Here is a 13,034-nt window from a genome sequence, read left to right as displayed (position 1 = left end):
CCTTCAGAAGCTAAGAAAAGGCAAGTGTCCCGTAACAGACAATCATTCTATCCCGCAGCCGGTAAGAGTCGGAGCGCCGTGAAACTGCAGGACTTGAACCTACTTGCAACCTCGACTAAACTGGCAAAGTTTGGTCCGGACTATGCCGAGCATCAGTGAGTACTTACATCACTTACCGGTGGCCCCCTGCCACAACCGATCACTTTTACGCACGAATATCCCTTCGGTCTTGGCTGGGAAAGCCTGCACTCCCTAGCTATTCTCACCTTTTGAAAACTGCTCTGCCGCCAAGGGCAGAACATCCTCAAATAGTGAGAACCAACTCTTCATCACCTCATGCCCCTTCCTGACTCGCTACAGCACCCCCAAGAAGACCAGGTTTTTGTGCTACTTGCGCAATCATGCCTTTTTACGCACAACTGTACTGTTCAGCAGAATGTTCCCATCTTCTTAGGTCTGGACTTGAAAGTTAGGGAACAATTTCGAAAAATTGCCTAAGACTCCTTGTGTGTTAACTCAACCCTCTCTTCACTTCACAGGTTGTGGATGTGTTTTACTGCTGTGTCGCTTTAGGAAACATAATGTATATATGTTATTTATTATAAGGATTTTGTGTGGTACGTGTTTGACATACCTAAAGTTTACTTGTGTCTATTGGTCCAGCTGACAATAAATGTATAGATATTTTTCTTATACACTTGTCTAAGAGTAATTTGTGGTTTGTTGCTGTGTGTGCTCATTGTGGGCTTCTGATCACTCTCAACCCTCCTGAGACTTAGTCTTGACTGCCTGCCAAGCTACCTAGATTGGTCTGGCTTGTGCAGAATGTTACCCTGTTTCGCTAAACCGAGGAAGGCCTCCTAAACTTCTGCTCACCAGGTCAGAGTTTAGAAATACATTTTAACACTCTCCAATCAGTGTGGCTCTTCAATATCTACCTCGCCCCTCTTGCTCAGCGAATCTCCTCCTTCTCTTCTCATTTCCAGTGTTATGCCGATGATACACTGCTTTCTTTCAAACTTTGCTCCACTACCGCCTCATACTCCTCTCTCATCCATGATTGCCTGGCTTCTATCCTGGCATGGCGTGTGGCTAACAACCTCTGTCTTAATACCAGTAAGTTGGATATCCAACATTTTGGCACACTTGTGCCCTGCTTTCCTCCTACCCTTCAGCTGTCCTCCTTAGGCCCTCAACCCTCACCATCCTGTGAGGCCAAAAACCTTGGGGTCATCTTTGACTCTTCTCTCTCCTTCACCCCTCACATCTTGGATCTTGCCAAGAAGGCCCACTTTCAAATTCACCTCCTTAGAGGCATTTTCCCTCTCCTCGCCTGAAGCTCAATGTCTCCAGAGCTCTTGTCCTCTCTAGGCAGGAGAATTGTAACAGCCTCTTCCTCAATCCTCCCCTTTCCTCCCTACGCCCCCTTAAGCTAATCCAGAATAGGGCTGCAAGACTTATCCTTGACCTCTAGTCCAGGGACCGTATCTCTCCAGTGCTAGAATCTCTCTACTGGCTCCCGGTGGCCGTGAGGATCAGATTCAAGACCCTCTGCATCATCCACAAAGCTTTCTAGGGCCTGGATCCACGCTAACTCAAACTTTCCCTCCCTAAATATTTCCCTGCTAAAGCCCTCCGCTCCTCTAACTCCAACTATCTGATTGTTAAATGCTTCTCCAAGCAGAAAGTGGGGGGCAGGTCTCCCTCTTCGGCTGGTGCCCCTCTCTGGAACAGCCTCCCTGGCCCTCTCAAACTTGAGCCGGACCTCCTTAAGTTCTGGAAACTTCTGAAAACTCTGTTTTTCTCTACCTGGTTTCCTCCCATTCTAACCACCCCACTGCCACTGATACTGGCAGCCTGGTCCTTCATGACTCTCACTGGTTTCCAGGCCCTCTGTCCAGTCGACACCAGTAACCAACCCCTCTCAGCATTTCCCTGGTGGCTATGCATCCCACCCTTGGGATCTCTCCATCCAGCACTTAGGCAGTGGCCTCCTCCCCTAGACCCTTTGGCACTTCCCTCTCGGCTCACCAGCACTTGCCCATACCTCGCTCCCCCTTCCCTTTCTTATCTCCTGCACTTCTCCTCACTGCACTTGCACATCTGAATGTCACAAGGCCTAGTAGGACCACGTTTTTATATTTACTGTTCTTTTTCCTTTATATTTATCACCCTTATTCCCTCCCTACTTGCCTTGTGGCTCTTGGAAACAGCATTTTGTTGTATAAGAGCCTAACAAATGCTCAATAAATACATAAAAATAAAAATAAGTTAGAGCATGGGCTGTAGAAGGAAGATCCAATGTCCGTCTGAACTATCCGAAAGATGACTCACTTCTCAGCTAGATAGGAGCTCTTTCTGTGAACTTAATGCAATGAATATGATTTTTGATTTTTTCCCCATTTTTTTCTTCCTTTAGAGCAAGCAGTGGAATTGCTGCCCAGCCAGAGCTGAAGATGCATGTCTTCTATGAACGCTGCTGAAATCATCTTCCACCCAAGGCTGTTCCTGCTCCCGATATGGTTGATGCTCGCTGTTAGCCCATTGAGCTGAATGGCCAACGAAAGTGGACTGAATGCGTCCGAGGAACTGAGCCTAATTCTCCCCTTCTCAGGAGCTTCTCTCTTACAGGATGTTCTTGGCACTGTATTCATGGTCATGCTCACCTTAGTAGCCCTATTGGCCAACCTGGCAGTGTTGGTAGTCATTCTGAAGAACCCGCTGCTGAGGAAGTTTGTCTTCGTGGGTCACCTCTGCCTTATAGACCTCCTGTCTGCTGTGCTTCTCATGCCTCTGGGCATCGTCTCTAACTCTTCGTGCTTCAGTGTGGAGCAGTTCAGCTTTATGGAATGCCAGGCCTTTGTATTCTTGAACATCTGTTTCATTAGTGCCTCCATACTTACAGTCTCGGCCATAAGCATTGAAAGATACTATTACATTGTTCACCCCATGAGGTACGAAGTCAGGATGACCCTGGGCTTGGTGGTTGCAGTGGTCGTTTTTATCTGGATGAAGGCCATCCTCTTTGCTGGCTTCTCCTTGCTTGGGTGGTCACCGCACACAAGTGCTTTTGGTGCCAGCCGGTGCTCCATGTACTGGAGTCCCAGTGCCTACAAGAGCATTTTCATTATCGTGTTCAGCGTATTCTGCTTTGTGCTCCCCACCTTCGTCATCATTGCTGTCTACTGCAGTATTTACAGGGTGGCCCGAATGGCATCTCTGCAACATGGACCAGTGCCCTCCTGGCCAGCAAGCTCCAGAAGGAGGTCAGACTCTCTCCACAGTCAGGTGACCATCATCACCACCAGGAATCTGCCACCCAGGCTGTCTACAGACCGCATCCTAGGTGGGGGGAAAGCAGCCGTCACGCTGATGATCATTGTTGGGCAGTACCTGCTCTGCTGGCTGCCATTCTTCTCCTTCCTCCTCCACTTTTCCATCAATCCACCTGGAGTGGCCCTTCGTCCGGGGGAAATAGTGGTCACCTGGCTGGCCTATTCCTCTTTCGCCATCAATCCTTTCATGTATGGCTTCCTGAACCGCCAGATCAGGGAGGAGCTCTCCAAGTTGGGCCAGCACTGCCTGAACAGGCCCACGAGCCAGGAGGTATCCAGCCAGGAAGGCTCCGTCCATGAGAACTTCCTGCAGTTCCTGCAGAGGACCCACAGCACCATGGAGACCAGGTCCAGCTATGTAAACTACAGCCCCAGGAACACGCTTGATCGAACTATCACCAGCTTCAGGATCCCTGGGCAGATCCCAGAGGACACCAGCTAAATGGGGAGATTTGGTTCGAGGGAATTAGAAAGTGTGCGGAAGAGTGGAGTGTGTAACTTATATTAAACAGATATAAGACACATGGCATGTGTGCTCCTTCTTCATGTGAATGCAGTGGTTTCAGGAATCCACTGTGTTTGGAGAGACACTTTGCTGATTAATATTGTGATTAGCCTTCCCCTAGGTTCTCATCAAATTTGCTTTCAACACAGGGTAGGCTTTTGGTCTCCATAGTAAGAGTTCTCCTGATATGAAAGGTCATCACATAGTCTTTACAGATTTAACTCAAAATAATTACCCTTCACTGAGATGTCTTCTAATAATTTGGTGTGAAGAACTGAACCCAGGCCCAGGTACCTTCCTGGTTGTCATTGTTCCCCTTGCATTTTGTTTTCAAATGAATCCTAAGCAAGTATTTAAACACATCATTACAGTAATAACTGATTAATTATGACTGAATAATTACCCACAAGGACCTTAGAAATGACATGCTATGCATGGTTTTCATAGGAATCCACTAATATATAGCTTATTTTCAAAATGTCCTATCCTCTAACTATGATATCACAGCAGTGGAATATGAAAACCATATCCCACTACTGTGATGTCACAAGGAATACAGTACTTTCTCTGCCTCCTCATGTCACTTTAAACCCAAGGGAAGCATAGAAAGGCGCTGCCAAAGAGCCTGCGCGGCTCTCAGTCGCAGGCCACTGAGATGCCTGAAGCCCAGTGCGGCCTTGCTCTGCTACAGGAGCTGTGAGTTCACACTGTTAGAGAGCAGCGTGGCACTTAGCAGCTGGCAACTATGTGCAACAGACCTACTATTGAGTACTACCTTCTTCGCTGTTAGTGCAAGAATGGTGGGCCTGTGATAGGAGGGGGATCAGATTTTCAGACTAAAAAACGCAGACAGGTCACCAACATAAGAGTAGGACTACAATTTGACAGTAGCTGCCAGGACCACACTTTAGTATTGGGGAAAGGGGTGGGTGTGGGGGATTCCTGGCATTCTCCTGGATATAAATTGTGCACATTTGGCTGTGACTGAAAAAGAACGTTCTCGTGCTCTGATGCTATTCCACGCCTGCCTATCAAAACATTTCCAAAGAAGTCTCTGTGGCACAATCAGTTGATACATGTGGCTGCTGACTGAAAGGTTGATGAATTGAGCCCCGGATTAAAGCCCACTCTGCAATAACGCAGAACTGCCTTAAGTGTTAATTTAAAATTACCGAACAATGGACCTCATTTCGAGTTTGACGGTGTAGTAATAAACGGTGGTAATGGAGTGGTGACAGAGTTACCACTGCATTACCACTGCACGACCACAGGTCCACACTATAGGTTTGGAGGTAAGGCAGAGGAAACACCTCCAGCACAATGCTGGAGGTAAAAAAGGGGGGTGGCGAGGCGCACACTCCAGTTCCCAGTCAAATTAGACCTGATACAAAAAGTAATTGGGTTAGATCCCAAAAACAATTTAATACGTGTTAACAGGGTTAAATCCCAAAACATTGAAAAAGTATTAACAGGGTTGGATCCCATCTGCTGTTAAGTTGCTCTGTTTCTGTTCTCCTCCTAGCGCTTTCCTGTCACAAACAATCATCAGGGAGGCTGTGCTGGTTTGCAGGGGATTCCAATTAGCAGCTCTTATAGTCTCTAGGGATTCTGGTAGCTGTAGTTTTCACATGTTACCAATTAGGTGACCAGGAACCGACACCCCTCCTAGTGCACAAGTCTTTCCCTAATTTGGGGGAGGGGAGAAAACCATCAGTGCGGTTTTCTAAAGTGGGGCACAATAACCCCAGTGCTGCTGCCTCTGGAGCCCGGGACTCCAACATGGTAAAAAAAAGGGGGATGGCAAGGCTCGTACTCCAGTTCCCAGTCAAATTAGACCTGATACAAAAAGTAACTGGGTTAGATCCCAAAAACAATTTAATAAGTATTAACAGGGGTGAATCCCTAAACATTGAAAAAGTATTAACACGGTTGGATCCCATCTGCTGTTAAGTTGCTCTGTTTTTGTTCTCCTCCTAGTGCTTTTCTGTCACAATCATTCATCACGGAGGCTGTGCTGGTATGCAGGTGATTCCAATTAGCAGCTCTTGTAGTCTCTAGGGATTCTGGTAGCTGTAGTTTTCACATGTTACCAATCAGGTGACCAGCAACCAAACACCCCCTCCTAGTGCACAAGTCTTTCCTAGAATGCTGGAGGTAATTCCTTTACCTTGATGCCCAAAACGGACAAATTCCCAGCATTACCACCGACATCCCCGTTGAGTCCTATGGACTCCAATTAATGGGGATGGTATTACTGCCGAGATACCACCAAACTCATAGTGAGGCTGAATGATTTCTTTCATATTTTTCATTTAGAATTATTATGTTGAATTCTTGGCAAACCAGCATTGTGCTTTACCTGAGATTGGAGCACAGATTCAGCTCTCGCTGCAGTCATACAAAGGATTCTGCAAGGTCACCCGACCCTCTCCCGATCAACCAAAAACCTCACAGCTCCAGCCCTCTCAGTTAGCATAGTTCTTTCAGCGGCAGAAAAGGGAGGAAGGAGGAGTCAAATCTGAGGGAGGTGCGTGTTTATTGGAAACAACCTGACTGAGGACTCTACGTTATAATATCCAGCACTGAGACCGAAGCTCTAAAAATGGAGAGTAAAAAATAATGTTATATTTAAAGTAATGTAAAGAGGAAAAAGAAGGACATTTTAAGTGAAGAAAGTAAAAAAGTAAAATACATTTTTCTGCTTGTTATTTTGAAATAGGGAATTCTGTCGAAGTGTATTTATTTGGTTTGTTATGAAAATGTGTTTTGCTTTTGTATTGATTTAGGGGGTTATCAAGAGTGGGATAGACGTTTCTACAGAACTGCTTGCGATGGTAAATGCTCTTCGACTATTGGTATTTCTATTTCTGCAAGTCCACTCTATTCAGAGTTTACCACTTGTGGAGGCGGTATTTCTAGAATACCACCACCAGAGGTATTCCTTAAATACCACTTCCACCAGTGGTAACCAACCGTGAAGGTATAAGTTAAAAAAAAATTTGAAAACAACCAAATTAATATTATTGTGGCTTTCTTCAATTTTTACTTTATTTTGAGTAGAAGTTATTTTTACCTCTTTTTTCATTATTCTGTACACTTGTGGGTTTAGGTTTATTCTTTCCCTGACACTGTTTTAAAGCGCTGTACAAGTAACTAACAACAAAAATACCATCACAGTGTCTCATCTCATTCCCTCCACTTCTCCATCTCTCTTCCCCCTACTGCCCCTCCGTTTCTCCTCTTCACTCTCAGAGCTAGGAGGTGGCCTGGCAGCTGTAAAAAGCACTGTGGCAGCAACTAGCGCAACATTATTTTGTCATCTCCTCCTTTTCCCCCTCAGCGCATTGACACAACCTGACATAAAGCGCTACACAAACCATCAACATGACATGACATGTTTTACTTAAATATTTATTTACCTAACACCATCTCCTCTACAGTATCGGTGTCGACTCAGACTTGGTTTGAGGGAGTGCTATTCCTCCATCTGTAAATTGTCGTGTGTGTGTGTATATGTGAGGGTAGAAAGAGGAAGATCAAATGTATCACAATGAAACGATGTCACCCAAGCTCCTAAAGCAACTTCACTGGTACTGTCCATGAATGCCCTACGCTTAAATTGAGATTTCCAAAGACGTTTTATCGAAGAGGACGCCTGTGCAATGCTTTTACTTGGCGCGATTTCATAACCTGTCAAACAGAACCTATTTGGATTGATTTATTCTGAGCAAACAGAACTTCCCATTTCCCCGCTACATTACACCCAAATTAAACATGCCGCATCCTGTTTTACTTTGCATGTCCCTGTTTCCATGGCTCTGCCTAATGCGCCAGAACAAGGCCAAACACTCGCGCTAGCTACGCCACTTCCTGTATCCAGGATGAATACGCAGCAATTTTCAACATGGTGTTCCCACTCAACCAACGCGGATGTGCACGCACCGCCAGAATAAGGTACTTACATTGAATTTCTCTTCTGTATTCAATTACCCTACGTCCCTCTTACTCATCCAAGTACTTAACTGTTTGTTTGTTTAGACCCCTGCCCCTTGTTGGATGTAACTTCTAAGCTCCAACAGTTCTCTCATAATTACTTTCTGTCCTCCTGACAGGGCTATGACGCCTGCTGAGAACGTCCCTAGATTTCTAAACTATACATTGCCTTTCTATTTCCGCTGGGCAGGGGTGAACAAGGCAATTGATATAGGCAGTAGGGGGCTGTTTGCCCCCCACCCGGCAAGGTATATACAATCCCACTGTAGCCTACTTTGCCTAAATAACAGAGGCTAGACCAGAACAAGGCACAGTTTATTCTTACACATTTCACACCACACTCCCCCTTCCTGAGCCTCCCACTCTGGGCAAAACACATTGACAGCTGCCATTGATGGGTTGTGAGGAATGCTGTTATGCTTTCCTTTCCACCAGCCCAGGTTGAAGCTGACGATCACGGGGGTGGGGCGCATCCTTTTTGACCTTGCCGCCCCCTGCAGTGCTAGGATACCAGAGGCAATTTACTCTTGGTCCTCTTTACCCTCCACCAGAAGGTTAGTTTTGGCACTGCTCGATCACCTGATTTACAGCTACAGCATAAAGATGTTTTCGGCCCTTTGCCACCCCCCAACAGTGCTAAAATTGCTTATTATTCAAAGCCTCACCCTTTAAGGGCATCCTACAGGCTCATCAAAAAGAAATCCCAACTAATGTCTGACAGGTAAACCCATCCTTCTCTTAATACACGGCCACTCCTAGGTTTATCAGCCCATGCCTGATCATTCATAAACCAGCCTCCCTGCAAAATGTTGCCATTGCCATGTTCAACTTTATCCTCAACTTCTCCACTGCTAAGTTTGAATTAGCCCCTTTCCAAGCACACGTAATCATGATCTAGAACCAAATCAACACGCAAGCCCCCAGGTCCTTGCTCAAAGCCCACAATGTGTGGCCCATTTCATTCAGCAGTTGACCTCTGCTCAGTTGGGCCGAGTCGTTCCAGCCTGGATGAATTATTAGTATGTCAGGGGGAGCTTTCTCCTTGGCCAATCTCCCCATCGTTCTCTCCAGTTCATCCCATCTCATGCCTTCCTTACCAAATCAAAGAATGTCGGTTTTAATCAAGGCCCTCTTTCTTCCAATCCTACTGACGTTCGCCCATTCCGTTGCTCTCACAACGAAGGAGTGGCCAATCTCCCATGCTACCCTTCTGCTACACATGTCGTCCTCTAGCATAGGGGAAGAAAAATATATACATCCATCATTTGGTGTGTTCTACTTCTTATTGGCCCTAATACACTTTCTATAGGCCCCCGATTTCCATTGCCCGATCTCCTTAATCCGCTGGACGCTTGCCCCTGCTCCCACTACCGTGGTGGATGCTCATATTCTGAACATGTGGGTGCTGTACTGCTTAGGGTCCCTACCCACTCTTCTCAACACCATACCCATCACTGCCCAGAACAGAAACACTGTAAGAGGCAGCCCGTTAATGTAGACTCACAGATTCCTTGCGCCCCTGGTTCTAACGGGCAGAAAATTGCTTAGCGCACATGACGGGCAGCAGCTGATATATCTTACGCAGCGCAGCCAGACCGCTTGCTGTTTACCTGCCTGATCCGTCTTTGACCTTTTCAGCAATATGGCCATCTCCTGCTATTCTACGTCAGCCTCCTTGAGGCCCATTTGGCCATTACCTGCCTTGTTTGCCGCAGTAAGCTCTCTAACCCTAAATGCCCCAAAAAATGCTAAGCTGAATGCTGCTCTGAAGAGTTTGGTCTGAATGCTGCTCTGAAGAGTTTGGTCTCGTATTCACCGTCGCATACGAGTGTGGTCTTGATCATCATACCTGCCAGATCCTGGAAAGTGATGGGGCACATCTGATCTGGCTCCCTGCTTTCCAGACTCCCCCAGCATTTCATGGCTGCCCTCATAACCTCGCTTTTTGTGGGGTCTTTGACTCCTCTGGTCTGGCTGAAGAATGCCACCACTGCTAAGGTAGTTGCTGCCCATGTCCTGCTCTTCTTTGCCTTGCAGGCCTCTTTTATGAAATTGTCCACATCCTGCTCTATGATTATTCCACTGGGCTTTGTTATTGGCAGGAAGTTATAAAGTGCCCCTTGTAACGCTGCAACGTTCCTGGGGCCAACAAATTCTTCACAAGTGTCCGAGCATCCTCTCTATCCCCCAGAGCCACTCCAGCATTACTAACATCTCCTCGTCAGCCCCCACTGTGAGCTTACTGAATCTCTGACACTGCAAACGAGACAAAGCGTCAGATATGCTGTTCTGCACACATGGAATATGCCTTGCCCTAACCTCTGTGTTCAGTCTCAGCCAGGTACGTGTCAAAAAATGCAGCAGGGCAAGCACCAATGGGAAATTCGCTGCACTGCTATTCACCCCCTTCACTACTGCTTGGTTATCGCCACACAGTGATCTTCTTATTGGCCAACCTCTTATGCCAGATGTCAAAGCTAACTGCAATGGACAATAGCTCCAGGAATATTATGTTTCTCATTAGCCTCTCTTCCTTCCCTGTCCCTAACCATGCGCTCACGCACCAGATTCCTGCCAGAAACGCCCCAAATCCCACACCTCCTGAAGCATCTGTGCAAAGCTCTATCTCTTCGCTAGACTGCCATGGATCCCTCCATACTGACAACCCATTGAAGGATTCCAGGAAACTTTCCTAGATCTAGAGGTCTCTCTTCACTCCTGTCCCCAAAGCGCAGGTGGTGATGCACATGCGCAAAACCCACAGTTTTTCGGGCAAGCCTTCTCGCAAATACCCTGTAAACCGGGATGACCCTCCCCACAAAATTAAGTTGCTCCATACGTTTCTGCAGTTCTGCTAAGGTTGCTGTCTCTTTCTTCCTCATGTCCATCACAGCCTGCTTAAACTGCTCTACCTTCTCTGCGGAGAGCCTGCAGAGACCCTCGATGGTGTTGATTTCGATAGTGAGGAATTTCAGGTTTGTTGTTGGCCTAACTGTTTTATCTTTTGCCAGTGGGATGCCTAAATGATCCACCAATTGCTCAAATGTTCTTAGTGTTACCTCGCATCCGTCTTCACCTTCCTTCCCCACAAACAGAAAATCGTCCAGGTAGTGTGCCACTTTTGCCCCTGAATATCTCTTCCTCACTGCCCACTCAATGAAGGTGCTGAATAGCTCGAAGTAGTGGCACGAGATAGAGCTTATCTTGAAACTGGATCCCAGGAAAATTGAAGCTCTCTGGATGGACTGGAAATAGTCGGAATGCACACTGAATGTCTGATTTGCCCAAAAGAGCTCTTATGCCCGCTTCTTTCACCAAGTCACGTGCCTTGTCAAAAGACGTGCACACCACTGAACACTGGTATGTACCTAGCCCACTATTTACCGATGCTCCTTTACGATGTGAGAGATGGTGAATTAATCTCAACTGCCCTTCTTCCTTCTTAGGAACCACCCCTATGGTAGAATCCACAAATTCCTCGAACTGGCCCCTTTAAATGGGCCCGCTATCCTGCCTAGCTTCATCTCCTTTTTAATGTTTAGATCTACTATGCCTGGTTTGATGGCTTCTGATTACAGGTTTTTGGGTACTGACCTGCGAGTGTCTCAGCTTCTATTCAGTCGTGATATGTGTTCACCAGCGGCCACAACGTCTCGAGCTTGATCAGGGTTGGGCTGTTTCCATCAACCTAGCCCCCCCTTCTGCTTTGTTTGCTCCCTTTGCTTAGAGACCTGTTGCTCCTTAGTTCCACACCGAGCTGCTGTGTTGGCTCCGCCGCATTTGCTGTACGTGTGCATGAACTTGCAGTTGGCTCCCCAAGTGCAGTTCCCCTTTTTAAATTTCCAGCAGGTGGTGTCTTTCCCTGATCCGAAACTCCTTAACCAGGCACCACCCCCTCCTCGAAAGGGCTGCCTCCGTCTTTCATTATTCTGATAACTCCTGCCCCTCCAACTTGGGTACTGCTTTCTAAATGGGTGGCACTCACCCCTTGAGATGTTCTTGTGCTCATTACTGGCTATAATTGTTTGTATGTACCCTGACACATCCTCGTCATCCCAGTTCATGCTGGGGTACATTTGCATTTTTAGCCTGAAACCCTCATCGTACTTCAGCAATTCATCATCTCCATACTCTTTGAGTGCCTCATGGATTAGCTGCTCAGACGTTATCAGCAAAAAAGCGTCACTTGGGTATTTTTCAACCATTAGGAAGTTGTACCTCCTGAAGGCATACAGCCAATTCGTAATACTGCTCTCCTTCCTCACTCTCTTCCTCCTTCTTGGCCTCTTTCCCTATGTCCAACTCGACCTGCTCCAGCTCGAGCCATGTAAACATATCTATAAATACCTTACTTCATATATTTTCTTTTACTTCCAACCGTAAGTGCCAGACTAGGCCCGCTGCCCTTGTGGCCATGGGTGTGCACCCTGTGTCGCTTCTGAACCCTACTGCGGAAGCAAGAGTGTCTCCTTGCCTGTCTACCCCTTGGCTGCCCCTCCTCTGAAGCCCCCAGGCTTCCCCTGGATAAACCACTGATAGAGGACCGTCTACATCATTTTTTCCTTGGTCTACACTACTCAGTACAGGAGCTGTGCTCCTTTTCTGTGGCAACCGATTTACTGCCTCTCTGTCCTCCCTCTGGGCGCCCCTTCCCAATGTTGCTGGATAATTTCCTACTTTGGAGACCCTCCTTTCTTCCCCCAGTGTTATGTTAGCGTTGTCTTCCACACTTGTCCCTGCTTGCAACCCATAGTTGTCCTTGCAGGAATTAACATTGACACCCAACTTTTAATGCAATCCTTTCAGTGCTTTTTCAACATGCATTTTCACAATTTTTGCAGTTTTCTCACCTAGTGCGTCATGCTCCGCTGCCGCCATTGAGGCCACCAGTGGCTTCTTAGTTCTAGGGCTAATCTGTTGCCTCTGCTTCAGTGCTTTCCTCTCACCATTTGTTTCTGCCGCCTCCACAGACACCTTCCTCACTCTTTGAGGCCTTTTGGCTGCTGGAGAGTCATTTTCTTCCTATGTGCTTTTCCTTTTCAGTGCATCCTCCAGTCTGCTGGTGCTTTGGGATAATCCTCCATCGCCTCGCTCTTCTTCTCCTTGGACTGCGACCACCCACTCTGTGGATGTATGTCTGGGACAAACTCTTCCAACAATACGATGTATTCTTGCTCCTTCTCTTCCTTAGCTGTGGCTTG

The 13,034-nt window shown here is 46.9% G+C and overlaps 1 protein-coding gene across 1 annotated transcript in view; it reads left to right on the top strand.

The window, feature by feature from the left end:
- GPR62 (G protein-coupled receptor 62) overlaps positions 1–3,857 on the top strand; it is a 66,546-nt gene extending 62,689 nt beyond the window's left edge. Inside the window, exon 2 of the mRNA XM_069643034.1 lies at positions 2,420–3,857. Within this exon, the coding sequence (XP_069499135.1) occupies positions 2,554–3,777 (1,224 nt within the window). The 5' untranslated portion in view covers positions 2,420–2,553 and the 3' untranslated portion in view covers positions 3,778–3,857. The remainder of the gene's footprint in view (positions 1–2,419) is intronic.
- Positions 3,858–13,034: the final 9,177 nt, after the last annotated feature.

This window comes from Ambystoma mexicanum, chromosome 2p, assembly GCF_040938575.1.
Source record: "Ambystoma mexicanum isolate Mex_15411 chromosome 2p, UKY_AmexF1_1, whole genome shotgun sequence".
Taxonomy (NCBI): domain Eukaryota; kingdom Metazoa; phylum Chordata; class Amphibia; order Caudata; family Ambystomatidae; genus Ambystoma; species Ambystoma mexicanum.
The sequence above is the reverse complement of the archived record's forward strand: the minus strand, read 5'-3'. Positions and strand labels throughout refer to the sequence as shown.